This window comes from Drosophila arizonae, chromosome 4 (genome assembly GCF_054131065.1).
Source record: "Drosophila arizonae isolate 15081-1271.41 chromosome 4, UAZ_ARI_1.0, whole genome shotgun sequence".
Taxonomy (NCBI): Eukaryota; Metazoa; Arthropoda; class Insecta; order Diptera; family Drosophilidae; genus Drosophila; species Drosophila arizonae.
This window is the reverse complement of record NC_142924.1, coordinates 2,251,041-2,263,981: the sequence shown is the minus strand read 5'-3', so window position 1 is coordinate 2,263,981 and position 12,941 is coordinate 2,251,041. Positions and strand designations below refer to the sequence as shown.

The 12,941-nt window shown below is 38.5% G+C and overlaps 3 protein-coding genes across 6 annotated transcripts in view; 1 reads left to right on the top strand and 2 right to left on the bottom strand.

Moving 5' to 3' along the window:
- Window positions 1-547, bottom strand: part of LOC108612728 (uncharacterized) — a 75,233-nt gene extending 74,686 nt beyond the window's left edge. Inside the window, exon 1 of one of the 2 annotated variants that reach the window (XM_018005699.2) lies at window positions 347-547. The gene's annotated coding sequence lies outside the window, so the exon portion shown is untranslated. The remainder of the gene's footprint in view (window positions 1-346) is intronic. The other variant, XM_089467568.1, reaches the window with a different exon arrangement.
- Window positions 548-825: 278 nt separating this feature from the next.
- Window positions 826-12,832, bottom strand: Mipp1 (Multiple inositol polyphosphate phosphatase 1). 3 transcript variants are annotated; one of them, XM_089467607.1, is made up of 6 exons: window positions 12,674-12,829; window positions 11,510-11,645; window positions 2,686-2,948; window positions 2,388-2,624; window positions 1,974-2,215; window positions 826-1,903 (listed from the first exon to the last, which is right to left on the bottom strand). In XM_089467607.1, the coding sequence occupies exons 3-6, from the start codon at window positions 2,944-2,946 to the stop codon at window positions 1,249-1,251; spliced, it is 1,395 nt and encodes a 464-aa protein (XP_089323733.1). In that variant the 5' UTR covers window positions 2,947-2,948; window positions 11,510-11,645; window positions 12,674-12,829; the 3' UTR covers window positions 826-1,248. The 3 variants fall into 3 exon arrangements, with proteins under 3 accessions (XP_089323733.1, XP_089323734.1, XP_017861216.1); XM_089467608.1 differs by having other exon boundaries at window positions 11,517-11,645; XM_018005727.2 differs by lacking the exon at window positions 11,510-11,645 and having other exon boundaries at window positions 12,674-12,832.
- UQCR-6.4L (Ubiquinol-cytochrome c reductase 6.4 kDa subunit-like) lies at window positions 4,380-4,903 on the top strand. Its single transcript, XM_018005770.2, has 2 exons — window positions 4,380-4,540; window positions 4,607-4,903. The coding sequence occupies exons 1-2, from the start codon at window positions 4,473-4,475 to the stop codon at window positions 4,731-4,733; spliced, it is 195 nt and encodes a 64-aa protein (XP_017861259.1). The 5' UTR covers window positions 4,380-4,472; the 3' UTR covers window positions 4,734-4,903.
- Window positions 12,833-12,941: the final 109 nt, after the last annotated feature.

Sequence of the window (12,941 nt, the reverse complement as noted above, 5' to 3'; positions counted from 1 at the left end):
CATTAAATTAAAATCAAGTTTGCTATAATTTGAAATACGCGCGCCAAACATTTCATAGTGCTGCCACTAATGCTAGCCGTGCTGCCACACTTTTTGCTGTATTATTTGCCATTCACAACAAGCTTTAACATGCGATAGCTAGCTATCGATAGCTAAGCGGCAGAATTCGAAAATTTTAAAGAAAATAAAAACAATGAATTTCTAAAAAGCATATAATTATACATGTTATACAATTTTCTTTTACTCCGTTATGCACTAAAAATGCGTGCTAAAAATTATACTCTCATATATGTAGATCATTGAATTTGAATGAATAAATAATCGTGAATGTTAAAAGCACACTTACCAGCTTACAGTTTACAAATCTATACTGCTCTCTTCTCTCACTTTAATTTGTTTTACTCTCACTCACGCTTTTAGCACTCACACAACACTAGCTGTGAAGTGCATTTCAATTTGCGTCTTGTCTATTTCGTGAGAAGAACAAGTAAAAATAAAATCAAGAGAAATATAATTTCTGTTCACAGGAGAGACAATAACTAAACCGATCAATAGCAGCAACGCACACATACTGAATGACTCCCATAGAACGAAGCTCAGGCTCAGCCTTCACGAGCACTGACAGCAAAGAGAGAAAGCGCTCTCATATTAATTTCTTGATTGTCTCTAAGAAACGGTAATAAAAGCCTTGCGACCAATCCAAGTAAAGAGAGCGGCCATTGGAATTGCCTTGTACTGCAGTAGCAGAGTCAACAGTGAAGGCAGAATTTATAGTCTATGCTCTCAACATCGACAGAATCCACAATATCCACAACATCCTCAACGTTCTCTTAAAATTGTTTTATTATATATTTTATTTTTATAAAGCTATTTAATTGTTAACATTTGTATTTAGTTGTCACAAGCAGAGTTTAATAATTAATTTAAAAAAGCTATTTGTGTGTTTGTATGTGTGTGTGTGTGTGTGTTTCGTTTCTTGTCTAATTGCCGTGTAAGAAGTGTTCGTTAAAAGTAGAAAATTTACATAAATTGAAAAATACTTTTAATGCCTCCAACGCACCATGCGATGTTTTTTCCACGCTCTTTTGTTTGTGCCTTTTGATTTTGGTATTTTGGTACGAATTTTGTACATTACATATTAGAGACTAAACTAAGTTAGATCGGTGACGGTTCTGTGTTGGAGCTCTTGTGAGGCCTTGCCATATGTATGGAAGCCTTGACAGATCCACTCACGATCCTTGCCAGTTTCTAATGCATTAAGTAGACAATGGCAGCGATTAGCCCGGTGACTAGCATCGAGGCACGTCCCACCGATGCAGCCGATCGACAGTAATACTCATCACAGTCGGCCTCCAAAATGGTCTTGTACTGGGCGAGTACGTCCGACCAGTTGCACAGGCCCACGTTGCACCAGTCCAGCTGAACGGCATTCTGATTGAGGAAGAAGACAACCTTCTCCTTCTCCAGCGAGGCGGGGCAATGGTACTTGACGCCCACAAAGTTGGCGGCAAAGGGACCCAGCTGGCTGGTCTTCCAGCGGCGACTGCCCATGGAATCGAAGTTATCCGCTCGCAGCTTGATGTCATCCTTGTTGATGCCCAGCGCCGTGAGCAGCGTCTGCAGGCCCGACGAGTGCGCGAAGTAGGCCACAACATGTGGCGAAACGGGACTGCTCAGACGAGCGACCATGTCCTGGACGGCACGGCAATTGAAGCGGGTGTTCTCCTCGAAGCCGTAGCCCGAGCCATAGTAGTACTTCAGGTCCTCGGCATATTCCAGCACGGTCACCTGCTCCGGCAGAAAGACGCCGCACCAGACGCTCGTGCGATCCACCCGCCAGGCCTGCTCATAGCGGCAGATATCGAACATCAATTTGATGTCATCCTCGGCTAGGAATGTGAAGCTGTGCACGTTAAGGAGGGACGGAGAGTTAGCAACGCATTGGGATTCGACTCAGGTCACTCTTCACTCACCCAAGTCGTTTCGTAATATCAGCCATGGTGCGATTCCAGATGGCGCTGGTACGAAATTTCTGATACTCGGAGCCCTCGCCCTTGTAGTTCTTGTCCTTGAAGTCCGAGCAGTAGTCATAGGGACGCAGCAGCAAATCCTTTTCGGGTATATCCGCAGCGGTGGCCACACTCGCATCTCCGAAGAGACCCTCGGCAAAGCCCTTGAAGCTCTCCGTGGTGCGCTGAGTGTCCGTGTGACGGAACTGGAGAGGGGGATGAAGAGAAAGAGGTTACAAATCGTATTTCTTTAGGGTCTATAAAAGTTTTTATAGAGACTTGGAAAACTAGCTCATCTAGAGTAACCCAGGGATAATACTTGAAGTCTCCATTTCTTATAGATCATATCATATATTTGAATTTATTCCTCATACTTACCAAATAGTAGCTATCATTGTATTTGCTGGGCAGCACTGTGGGATAGTAGCGCTGGTAGAGCTTGGCTGTGCCGCGCATATCCTCGTAGCCCTGGCTGGTCAAATGCTCCTCAATGTCAACCGTAATGCTCGCATTCCATTTCCACATCTGGATGGCAGTGAGATCGATGAGGCAGAGAGCATTCTCATCGGGCTTGGTGCGGAGCACGCGATAGTTTTTGATAATGGCATCGCGTAGCTGAAGGGAAGACAAACATCGTAAGAGATGAACTCAGTTGGGACTAGGACTGGGCACCTACCTCCTCTAGTCTAGGCGCCTCCCTGATGGTGCCTGGTGTGGGCAGACGTGTGCCGTGTCTGTGGTAGATCCACATCTTCTTCGGCTCACAGCCGGGCACCTGGTACTGCTTGTCCATGTTGGTGCCCTTGACGATCTGGTAGGCCGTCTTCGAGCTGAACTGGCGGGTCTGTGGCCGTTCCGTATCCTTGCCGAAGCAGTAGTCCTGCTGCTGCTGGGCATAGGCCAGGCAGGCCATCGTCAGGAGCAAAAGCAGACGCATGACTGCAATGAGAGTGGAAAGTGTGGCAATCGTTGGTGTAAAAATTTAAATGAAATTTAAGTGGGCCCAGCCCAGGATTTTGTCGAATATCCTTGAACTGTCGCCCAGATGTCATATGTGTGGACAGGGACAGCTGAACAACTGAACAGGTGTGTGTATGTGTCTGTGTGTGTGTGTAGAGGTGGAAGGCGGTCACTAGGTGTGGCATTTAAATTGCTTTGCTCTGCGCGTCTGCCAAGGAGTTGAGTTGAGTCAAGACAATAAAGGGCAGGGCCCCAATACGAATTTTTTTTGCTTTCTACCCATAAGAAAATGCTAGCACACACGCATACACACACACACACACACACACACACACACATACACCTGGAAATTAGGCTAATGATTTTGCGACTGACAAATTGCTGCAGTTTTGCCCGGCTTCAGCTAACCTTAGTCATCATAAAATCCCACTAACGCCTCCCCATTGATTGCTCCGATTCCTCCCGCCATGCGAGTTGTTTGTGCCATTAAAACAAGTTCATGTAATGTTTCAATTTGTAGCACAATATGTTTACGTAGAGCGTTACCCGCATCCAAATTGATTTACAATCGATGTGAATAACGCAGCACCCCAAGCGATACGCTCGAGCGGCGCCTGGATGGTCGCCTTCCTCGAGTCTGTCCTTAATGAATTGACAATATAAACTTGATTAAACCAATTTGTATACGATATTTGTTATTCAATTGCATAGGCTCTGCACAGCATAGTATCCCTCTGTGAACCCCTTTCTGGACACCTCCATTAAATCTTTGCTAATGCCTTGCCCCTCCCTACGCTTGCCACCCTCTAAAAACCGCTCTCTTAATGATGACACAATATCCACATAATTAATACAATTTTTATTTACTATTTTAATTAACTGCAGACGCTCTTTACATATAATTTGTTCAACTGTTCAACCTAGATATTGTAGTACTCTATAGTTTTTTTCCCTGACCTTTACGAACTTTTTAGTCCCCCCATACCTCTTTCACTATTCATTCTTAGTCCTCTTTCTGCATCTGTGCCAAAATCCACTTGCAGACTAATTACTAACCTGCTTCCTAGACTTCTCTCAGGCTACTCCCAAGATTCCTTCCACTATTTCTCCTTTTTCAACTTTTTTCCAACTTTTTTATACCATTTACAAGACCATTTCCTATATTCTTTCTTCTAGACCTACACTACTCAAGACTCCTTTCAAATTCTCAACCGACTTGGACCCTTTCAACACAAACTGTTTTACTTCTCTATATACAACTCGATAATTATCCTCCCCAGGCCTTTACCTGAATTTCTAGACTTCTCTTCTTTTCTTCCATGTACCTCTAGACATTTCCATACACTTCCAGCTAACCCCTCTCCATACACTTCTCTAAACATCTATTTAGCCCCATTCAACTGCAGTAGGCTTTGCTCCCTAGCTAACTGACAGCTCTAATTCAAACAGCTCTCATTCAAATTTGTTTTACGCACTTTCTATTCGCTCCAAAAAGTCTCGAAAATGTCTATCAAGCAATTGTTAGCTAAGCTCAAGCCCACCAAGGCTCAAAAGACAATGGTCGCAGTCTTGTAAGTAGCTATAGCTATCTCGCTCTATAGGTACTCACTACTATCTTCTGCCTGCCACGCCCACAGCATACCATCTGCAGCCACCTTTGGCATGGCTGCTGGACTGGCCATCATCTATTTTACCGACTGGCGTCTCATAACCAACTATATACCACTCTACAATACCAAATATCCCAAGGAGCCACCCAAATAGATACCCAGTAAATACCCTGTAAATGAAATTGCATTTAAGGTCGGCCTCTCAACAATTTATTTCTTGTGACTGCTTATTATAAAACCTCAATGTATACTGACTGCCGATTGAAGGTCTTTCGCATAGTTCAATAAACAGTTGAATTCTAAAATTATTCATGTACATATATACCCATACTTGTGTATCTTTGTGGGACTGTGGGGTATATGCATTTTGTATGCGTGTTGCCACAATGCAAAAGTAAATAAATTGCTGCCAATCAAAATAAACACACATCAAATCAAAACTGTGAAACAAAAACTATTAAATCGAGAAAGACAACAACAACTTTTTAGTTTTTAGTTTTAGAAACCAAAAATAGATCGATGAGAAGCGTCAGAAAGTGGATTATAAATCATGTGATACCCTCTTAAGAAGAATTTGAATTGTACTTTGAAATTCTATAAAATTTATTTGTTGATTAAATATTTAATTTTATTTTAATGTATTTTTAATTTATTGTTTTTGAAGCTAAACTTTGGGTTTTGCGTTCTAAGCGATAGCCTTTCAAATTCCCAAGAGATCTTTATCACAAGAGAGCTGTAGCACTCACACAACTTAATTCCCATGGCAGCTAAAAAATATATGTACTATATGGGGTCTGCCACGCCTCCTTCAGCCTGTAAGAGGGGAAACATCAGGGGAAAAATTGTCGACATAGAAGAGTAGAGAGAGAGTAATAACAGAGTGAAGATTGGTCGATAGTTTATTTAGGTCAAGCGACCTCAAGGACTACTCGAACTACAGGGTATGCAGGGCTGTCTTCCTTTCTTTATAATAATTATTTTCATCTTTTCCCTGCGTGAATTGTATAGACACTAAGGTCTACTTCTATATGTTACATACCGCAAATCCATTCTAAGCTATCCCGTGCTCACCTCCAATTACAGGGTATATATGGAGATGAGCGCACATCTGTGCTCATTGTTTACAACAACATCTTCGGCAGGCGCTGCCCTAATGCAATTGTGCAACATCTCGCGTCACATTCGTGACGTCAGACAGTAAATGGAGCAGGAGGCGGGAGTGGGGCACACTAAATGGAGCTGGGAGCTGGCGGATGGGAGATGGGAGGTAGGGCACAAGTAAAGTCGAACTAAGTGCTGTCAGTCGCAATTTTCCAATTTCAATTAGACGAACAACGCGAGGCCAAAACCAAAAACTATTTCCGAAGGCCAGCTGTGCAGATAGAAAATCGAGAAGATCGAATCGCCTTCGTATGGAAACTGAGATGCAAAGCAAAACAGCATTTGATACTCGTTCAGAATGTGATGCGGGTATATTGGTTACGTGTAATGTCAAGACACACATTAGAGACATTATGTTTGAGACTTTATATTTGGATCTTATACTCTCATCTTATAAAGTTCTAAGATTTTTGAGATACGCCCTTTAGGGGTGTGGCCAAAAAGGATATAGTTTAGCTGGTATATAGGTTTATATGTAGCTTATTACTGAGTATCCAAGAATATGAATATATATAGATATATCTACATCTGGGAGCACAGCTAATCGATCTATATAATATCATTCGCCTCTATAATGAGTATTCTGCAGTCAATCAGGCCCGACAGCCACAGGCTTACTCAACTTTTTTATATTTCAAGACCGTCTTAGCGATTAATTTCACATTGAATGGTGCTGGAAGGAGTTGAGGGTGGGCATAGCTGCGGCTACCCTCTAATTGCCAATGTAATATTCCCACCCACTCCCAAGTGTGCCGCCTCTCGAGGCCCGTTTGATTCGTGCAATTGAATGCGTCGCCTTTGTTTTCTCAATGCGAAATTAAAATTCCAATTTGAACGGCGCGCATCTGCTTAGATCACTGCGAGAGCACTATCTATACGGTACACATATAGGCACATAAATATATATATATACATGTATATTATTCTGCCTATATCTGTACAGCTACAGTTAACAATCTAAACTGCCCCCGCGAGCCCATCCCATCCCCCGCCCACAGCAGCTACAAATCGCGTTTATTTGTTTTAAAATAGCCATTGAAATCGCGTTATTATACTCCTTATATATACCCTTGCCTTGTGGGTATTATGATATGTATAAGGCATTGCGACAGACAACTTTGAAATCGAAAAGTGGACATATACACGCACATACATATGTGCATATATATGCCTGATAAGACGCGAGTGTGTTCGTTCTATCGCAACGAGACAGTGCTTCAGCGTTTCTTATGGACACTTGCCATGGATTAAAAATATAAAAAAGACAGTTGAATCGTTTAAAGAGATTATATAAAGTTTATGAAGTAATAAAAATTAAATTAAATCAATTTCAAATCAGAATTTTATTATTTGTTGATGATTATTTTTATTTATGATTAGAAATAACTAAGAGCTTTGCTGACTGCATTTTCCGATTTGCCACGCCCCCCATACACCATACCTCATTCAATTTGAGCTGTATAAATTTCAAGCTTCTAGTCTTTATCATCAATAGAAAAAAGAAATTTTTGAAATAACTATATATGTATATAGGATATATATTCGATCGATAATATTTTTAGAATCCAAATTTGCCTCTGGCTTCAATAGTTGGTGAACCAATATACTCATTTCACTTTCGCGAATGAGTATAAATAGTTTTTATTAAAATTCCGATCATATTAATAAATGTTTCGACAAAGTATTAAACAGTTATGTAAATATCTCCATTATTTGCTAGTTTCAAAGCAGATATAAATCCATATTCGCGTTGATATTTAGTGGTATTTAAATGGTAAGGTGGTAAAGAAAAAACTATCACAGCTGTATAAATATATATGTATAAATATTATATGTATAACTGCCTAATCTACAATGAAAATTCCATTATTAAATCTATAAAATTCATGTTTAAAATATGTTAAGCGATTTTTGAAGAAACCTATTTTGCTTTAACAAAATATATATGATTTATAATATATGAGTAAGACTATTAAACTCTGCCAAAACTTAAGCTTTAAATTTATGTTTATATTCTAAAATCATTTTAAAATAAAATCCTGTGCTATGTGAAAGAGTATATATTCATATAGATATAAATATCTAGATGCACATATATACATATTTATACACTTGTTCATATTTCATCGTTATAAATACAATTTAATTCGTGCCATTTCCCATTTGTTTTTACTATGCCTTAGCTGATTTATTAATTTATTTATGTTTTCATTCGACGTACGTGACATTTACTAATTTTTGCTTAATTTTACGCAAAAAATTTCGCATGCGAAAAATTTGTTCTTCGTGCCGAAATATACATATATATGTACTTTAGTATAGATCTAATATTTATGCTGCCAGCTGCCACAGATTTCATATAGTACTAAACAGAACTGACCAAAAAAAAAAAAAAACAAAAACCCCAATAAAAAAGAGCTCCAATCATAATTTAATTGATTTGTTATGGAGGCACGCAGATTGCCACAGCTCCAAAAACAAAGACAGATCTGACTCTCTCTCTCTCTCTCTCTCTCTCTTTCTCTCGCTCTTTCGATCATTGAACTCAGCTCTGCAATTTTTTAGAGATTACGCAACACTATTAGATATGAGCTTCGAGCATTTCTAGTTAATTGATAAACACGCAAGTGCCAAGCGTTTTCTTAGCGTTTCTGACGCGTTTTTAAACGCCCAGCGCTAAATAATCGCTGCTTAATTTGCAAGTGTCTGTCAAATCTGACAGTTGGTTAACAAAATTTGTTGTTGGCACAAAAATAAGCTACTATGTGAAACTAATAGCAATGCAAGATTTGAGTGAGTAAGAGAAAACTCATATAAAAATTGGATACATCTTAGAAAAAAAAAATAAAGTGCCCCATATAAATACAATAAAAAATCTTAGAAAAATAACTAGAATAGTAGAAAAAATCTGGATAAAAAAAATTATAATGATAAGTGAATGAAAAAATTATTTACTTAGCACATTTAAAGCTTGTTTTAGATATAATAATATTTTTTTTAATATTTGTAAAAATCTGCAAAAATATTTTTGAACTAAATTTAAGAAATAAATGAAAATTGTGTTGTCTATAATTTGATCAAGAAAATTAAGTAATTAATTAATGATATATAAAAAGCCATGTTTCTAGATATTTTGATTTTTTATTTAAGTGTCCCAGTGAGCTTTTCTCTCAGTGTACTAATTAGCGAAAATATGCAAACTGTTGTGTGTATCAACAGAGATTTTAAAGCGGTCAATTAGCATAAGATGAAAATCGAATGTAAGCACTTGATAGGAATATATATATACCGGAATTATATAATTAAATATGCTGCACAACAGCTCTACAGCCGGAATGAAATCAAGGAAATTTATATAATAATAAAATGAAATTAAATAAAATAAAATATGTCTAGACTTGGGAATTGAGATTTCATTGATCTGCATCTAGTTAGTATGCAAGAGACATGGGCGAACCCTTTAGGATACATATATACTATATATGTTTATACGCACACACATGTACATACATACACATCCAATTGTAATCAAGTTTGGGAGACATGTCTGTGCCGCATTTGAAATTAGACAGAGAGCTGTGAGCATAAATGTCAGACGATTCCCCAATGAGGCGCTTGATCTTCGCTCTGTGGGCAAGAAGACATTTTAATTTATCACTTCTCCCCCTATATATATATACATATTGATCGTCTCACTGTCTGTCTCTCGCTCCCTCTCACTCGCTCATTCTTTATTTAAAGTGCTGACCTTAAGGGTATAGTTAGCCATTGATATGTGGATGTGGGCCGGGGAAGCGCTGAGGTTGTGGGCAGGGTCACAAACAAAAATTTCCACACACAAATTTTATTTTGACTATTGGAATTTTGTAAGAGTTTTCGTGTATTTTTCTGAATTCCGTAATCCGAAAAAAAAAAAAAATATTTGGCAAAAAACAAAAGGCGAGCGTGTCGTAAAAACTTAAAAATAAATAAAAATACTTAGCAGAAAGCGAATGTTTGTGTTTTATGTAGCAAATTTAAATTGAAAACATTTTCAAATCAAATACATATTAAGTAATACCCATTAAAATAAAACGACTCGAAAGCAGAGCTAAATTTGACATCAAACGCTATTTTCAGAGCACAAAAGCGGGAAAAGCGGGAAAACTGTTTGTTTTTCTATTTCCATTTCTCTTTCTCTATCTCGTTCTCTATCCGTTGGTTAAGGTTAAGTGCAGATACTGCCACTAAACGTCTAATGCCAAAAATCTATTTGGCAACGGGGCCAAAAATAATTATATCTAGACTCTAAGAGTCCATAAGCAAAGAATTTTTTTTTTTTAGTTTTTTTTTTTGTTTTTTCTTGACAAATTTTGCAAAATTTATTCAATTTTATTTTAGTTCAAATGAAAAATGAAAACTAACAAATGTGAAAACTATGGAAACTGTTCACAGCTTATGTGAGGGTGTGAAATGAAGTGCAGTAAGGGAAATAAGGGAAAACCGGTTTTCCCAAGTCGTTTTCGAAAACCAATTTTCATGTTGGCCTAAAAGTCGAGCTGCGATCAGGTAGCCAAACACTTGAAGCGTCAACAGCAAACAACAAAACACAAAACAAATAGCTAAGGCATATACACAAACACACACATACATACATACAGCCATCTATTCCCATACACCTTCACACACACTATCAAAGCAAGCAAATGTGCTGTGCGACATTCTTGCGTACAGTTTGTTTTGATACCCTATGTAAATGTCTTCCAGCAGGGCATATCAGTTCAGTTCCTAAGTGTTATGGGCAGGGATTAGCCTATAGATGAGTGCATCTGGCTTATATTATTTGTGTTTGATAAAGATCTAAATTGCTTGACAGCAACTGAAGCAAGCTGGACCCTTCTCAGTGTCTTCTATGTAAGTTCCTCTATTTACCCTACCTGGGCTTACTCTATATAAGAACTTGACTTCACTCAAGTTTCAGGCTCAGCTATTTAATTCTACATACATATTATTGTATTCTACAGCTCTTCATACTTCCTTTGCTGAACTTGTCAATGCCCTTTTCTTTTTCTTCTTCTACCTTCATCAAGACTCTTTCAGATCCAATTGAAGACTCGCCTTAGACCAGCTACAGCACATCGTCTCGTTGCTTAAGCCCTACGACAACATGGTTCGCTTGTCATCTATTTATCTTTGGCTTTTACCAGTTTGTCCAGAATTTAATGAGCCATAAGAAAGAAGCAGAAGAAGAAGAGGAAGCGCAAGTGGGAGACGAGCGTGTTTAATTAGCTCCAAGCGGTCTATTATAATATCTGGATCTTATTTTCTTTTTTGGGGCTGTGGGAAGTCGCGTGCTGCACTGCCACGGGGCAAGTCATAAATCTGTATACCTGGCGTGGGCATGTCGTGTGGGCATGTGGGTATGTGGGCGTGGCATGACCACTGTTTATCCTAGGCCCGAGCGATTTGTTTAGCTTATCTCAGGCCGTGTACAACGCGACAACGAGAACGACAAAAACTTTTTAATTGTTCCACATTATATCATGCACAAGCATTGTATTCGTTTCGCTATTCTATGTCATTTCATTCTCTCTTTTTTTGGGGAATTTGTTAATTCATTTGAGTGCCAGTTAATTATTTTGATTGCGCGCGTTTTAGAACGCGTGCAAAAAACAAAAACGCGTGCGATTTGCATGCGATTAAAGAAGGAGAAAGAGAGAGGGAGAGAGAGCAAACTGAGTCAGCGAGGGGTTTGAGGCGTGGAAGGGGGAGATGGGGGCTATGTATTACCACTAACAGCAGCCAACTGTTTGACCAAGCCCGGCAATTTCGACTGCCTAGAGGAGAGTTCAGTAAACCTAGGTTAACAGCCGAAAGACGAAACTTTCCAGCGGAAATCGCTTAAGAGACAATAGAGTTGAGAAATCTGCAAGAATAAGACGAAGATGCCATACGTAATTATATTTGCGAATCAGTCTAGAACAAAGGCTTAAGTTATTACCTGAAGTAAGTTCTATATATATGGAAATATAAGGTCAACTGTAATGATATTAGCGAAACTAAAAAAATTAAAATTCAATATTATAATCAAGATTTATATTACTTAGTAAAGTCTTGAGTCTTTAAATTAGGAAATAATAAGGAAAGTTTTCTACGTACAACAATTAAATTTGCCACATTTGCTAAATTGTCACATTACACTTGAATAAATAATAAGAACTGGCACAACTTTCCCTAACTTAACATGAAATATTATTGTGGCTATTAAGCTTGGAGACAGAAAATCACAAGCTAACAAACAGTTAGACATGGCAGCAACAACTCGAGCTCTCTTACATATATAATTACAAAAAACTCTGAAAAGTACCAAATATTTCACATATTTTACGACTTAGTTAAAATACCTTCGACTAGGGTAAAAAATCACACGCTGCGTGGCTGAAGAAGCCGATGAAACCCAAGCTGAAGAAGCAGCAGAGGAAAAACACAAAAAACCAAAACAAAATGTTACCAAAGACTTGATTTATGTCGTTCCCCCGCCCCGCCTTCTAAATCAAATTTCAGCGATTTTTCATTCATATGCAAAAAGGTGGCTCACAAGAAAATTAGCCGGGAATTCGGTTGAGCATTTTGTTGAGCTCATCAAAAAGTCGAGACAAAAATTACAATGTTGTTTTCATTGTTGTTGTAGTTGTAGTTGTTGTTGTTGTTAGTCAAATCAAATGTCGTGTCGATGCGAGAGTCTAAGGCGTATCAAGTCATTTATATAACTAATATTAGACGATTATTAATATTGGACGACAAACAGGTTTTCTCGCACATAAACAAATGGTATTTGAATTCTTGTTCTCTGTATTTGTTGTGTTTAATAATCAGTGAGGCACTTGTGCACTTGCTATTTATATTTGGTTTTATTAATGAATAAATTTTTAAAATGCAACGTTAAAAACAGACCTATATATACGTAAATATTTGAAATACACTCAGAGGCAGCGCGTAATTAATTTCTCAACCGTTTCACACAAAGCGGGTAAACAGCCAAACGGGCAGCGTAAAGTAACGCAACTCAACCGCACACGAACGCGTCTCAAATGAAACTGAAACGAAAGAGCGTAAAGCACGAGCGTTTATAGCAAAACGACGCGTGAGAGCGCAACTCTGCTAGCAGCAGAGCTCGTAGCAGAACAGTTGAATGGTAAGAGCAGAGCAAGAGCAAACACGA

Coding starts and splice junctions, on each gene's coding strand:
- Mipp1 (XM_018005727.2), bottom strand. CDS start 2,946: ATGCGTCTGCTTTTGCTCCTGACGATGGCCTGCCTGGCCTATGCCCAG. Junction 2,625..2,685: donor AGGCGCCTAGACTAGAGGAG/GTAGGTGCCCAG, acceptor TCTTCCCTTCAG/CTACGCGATGCCATTATCAA. Junction 1,904..1,973: donor GATATTACGAAACGACTTGG/GTGAGTGAAGAG, acceptor TAACGTGCACAG/CTTCACATTCCTAGCCGAGG.
- UQCR-6.4L (XM_018005770.2), top strand. CDS start 4,473: ATGTCTATCAAGCAATTGTTAGCTAAGCTCAAGCCCACCAAGGCTCAA. Junction 4,541..4,606: donor AAGACAATGGTCGCAGTCTT/GTAAGTAGCTAT, acceptor CCACGCCCACAG/CATACCATCTGCAGCCACCT.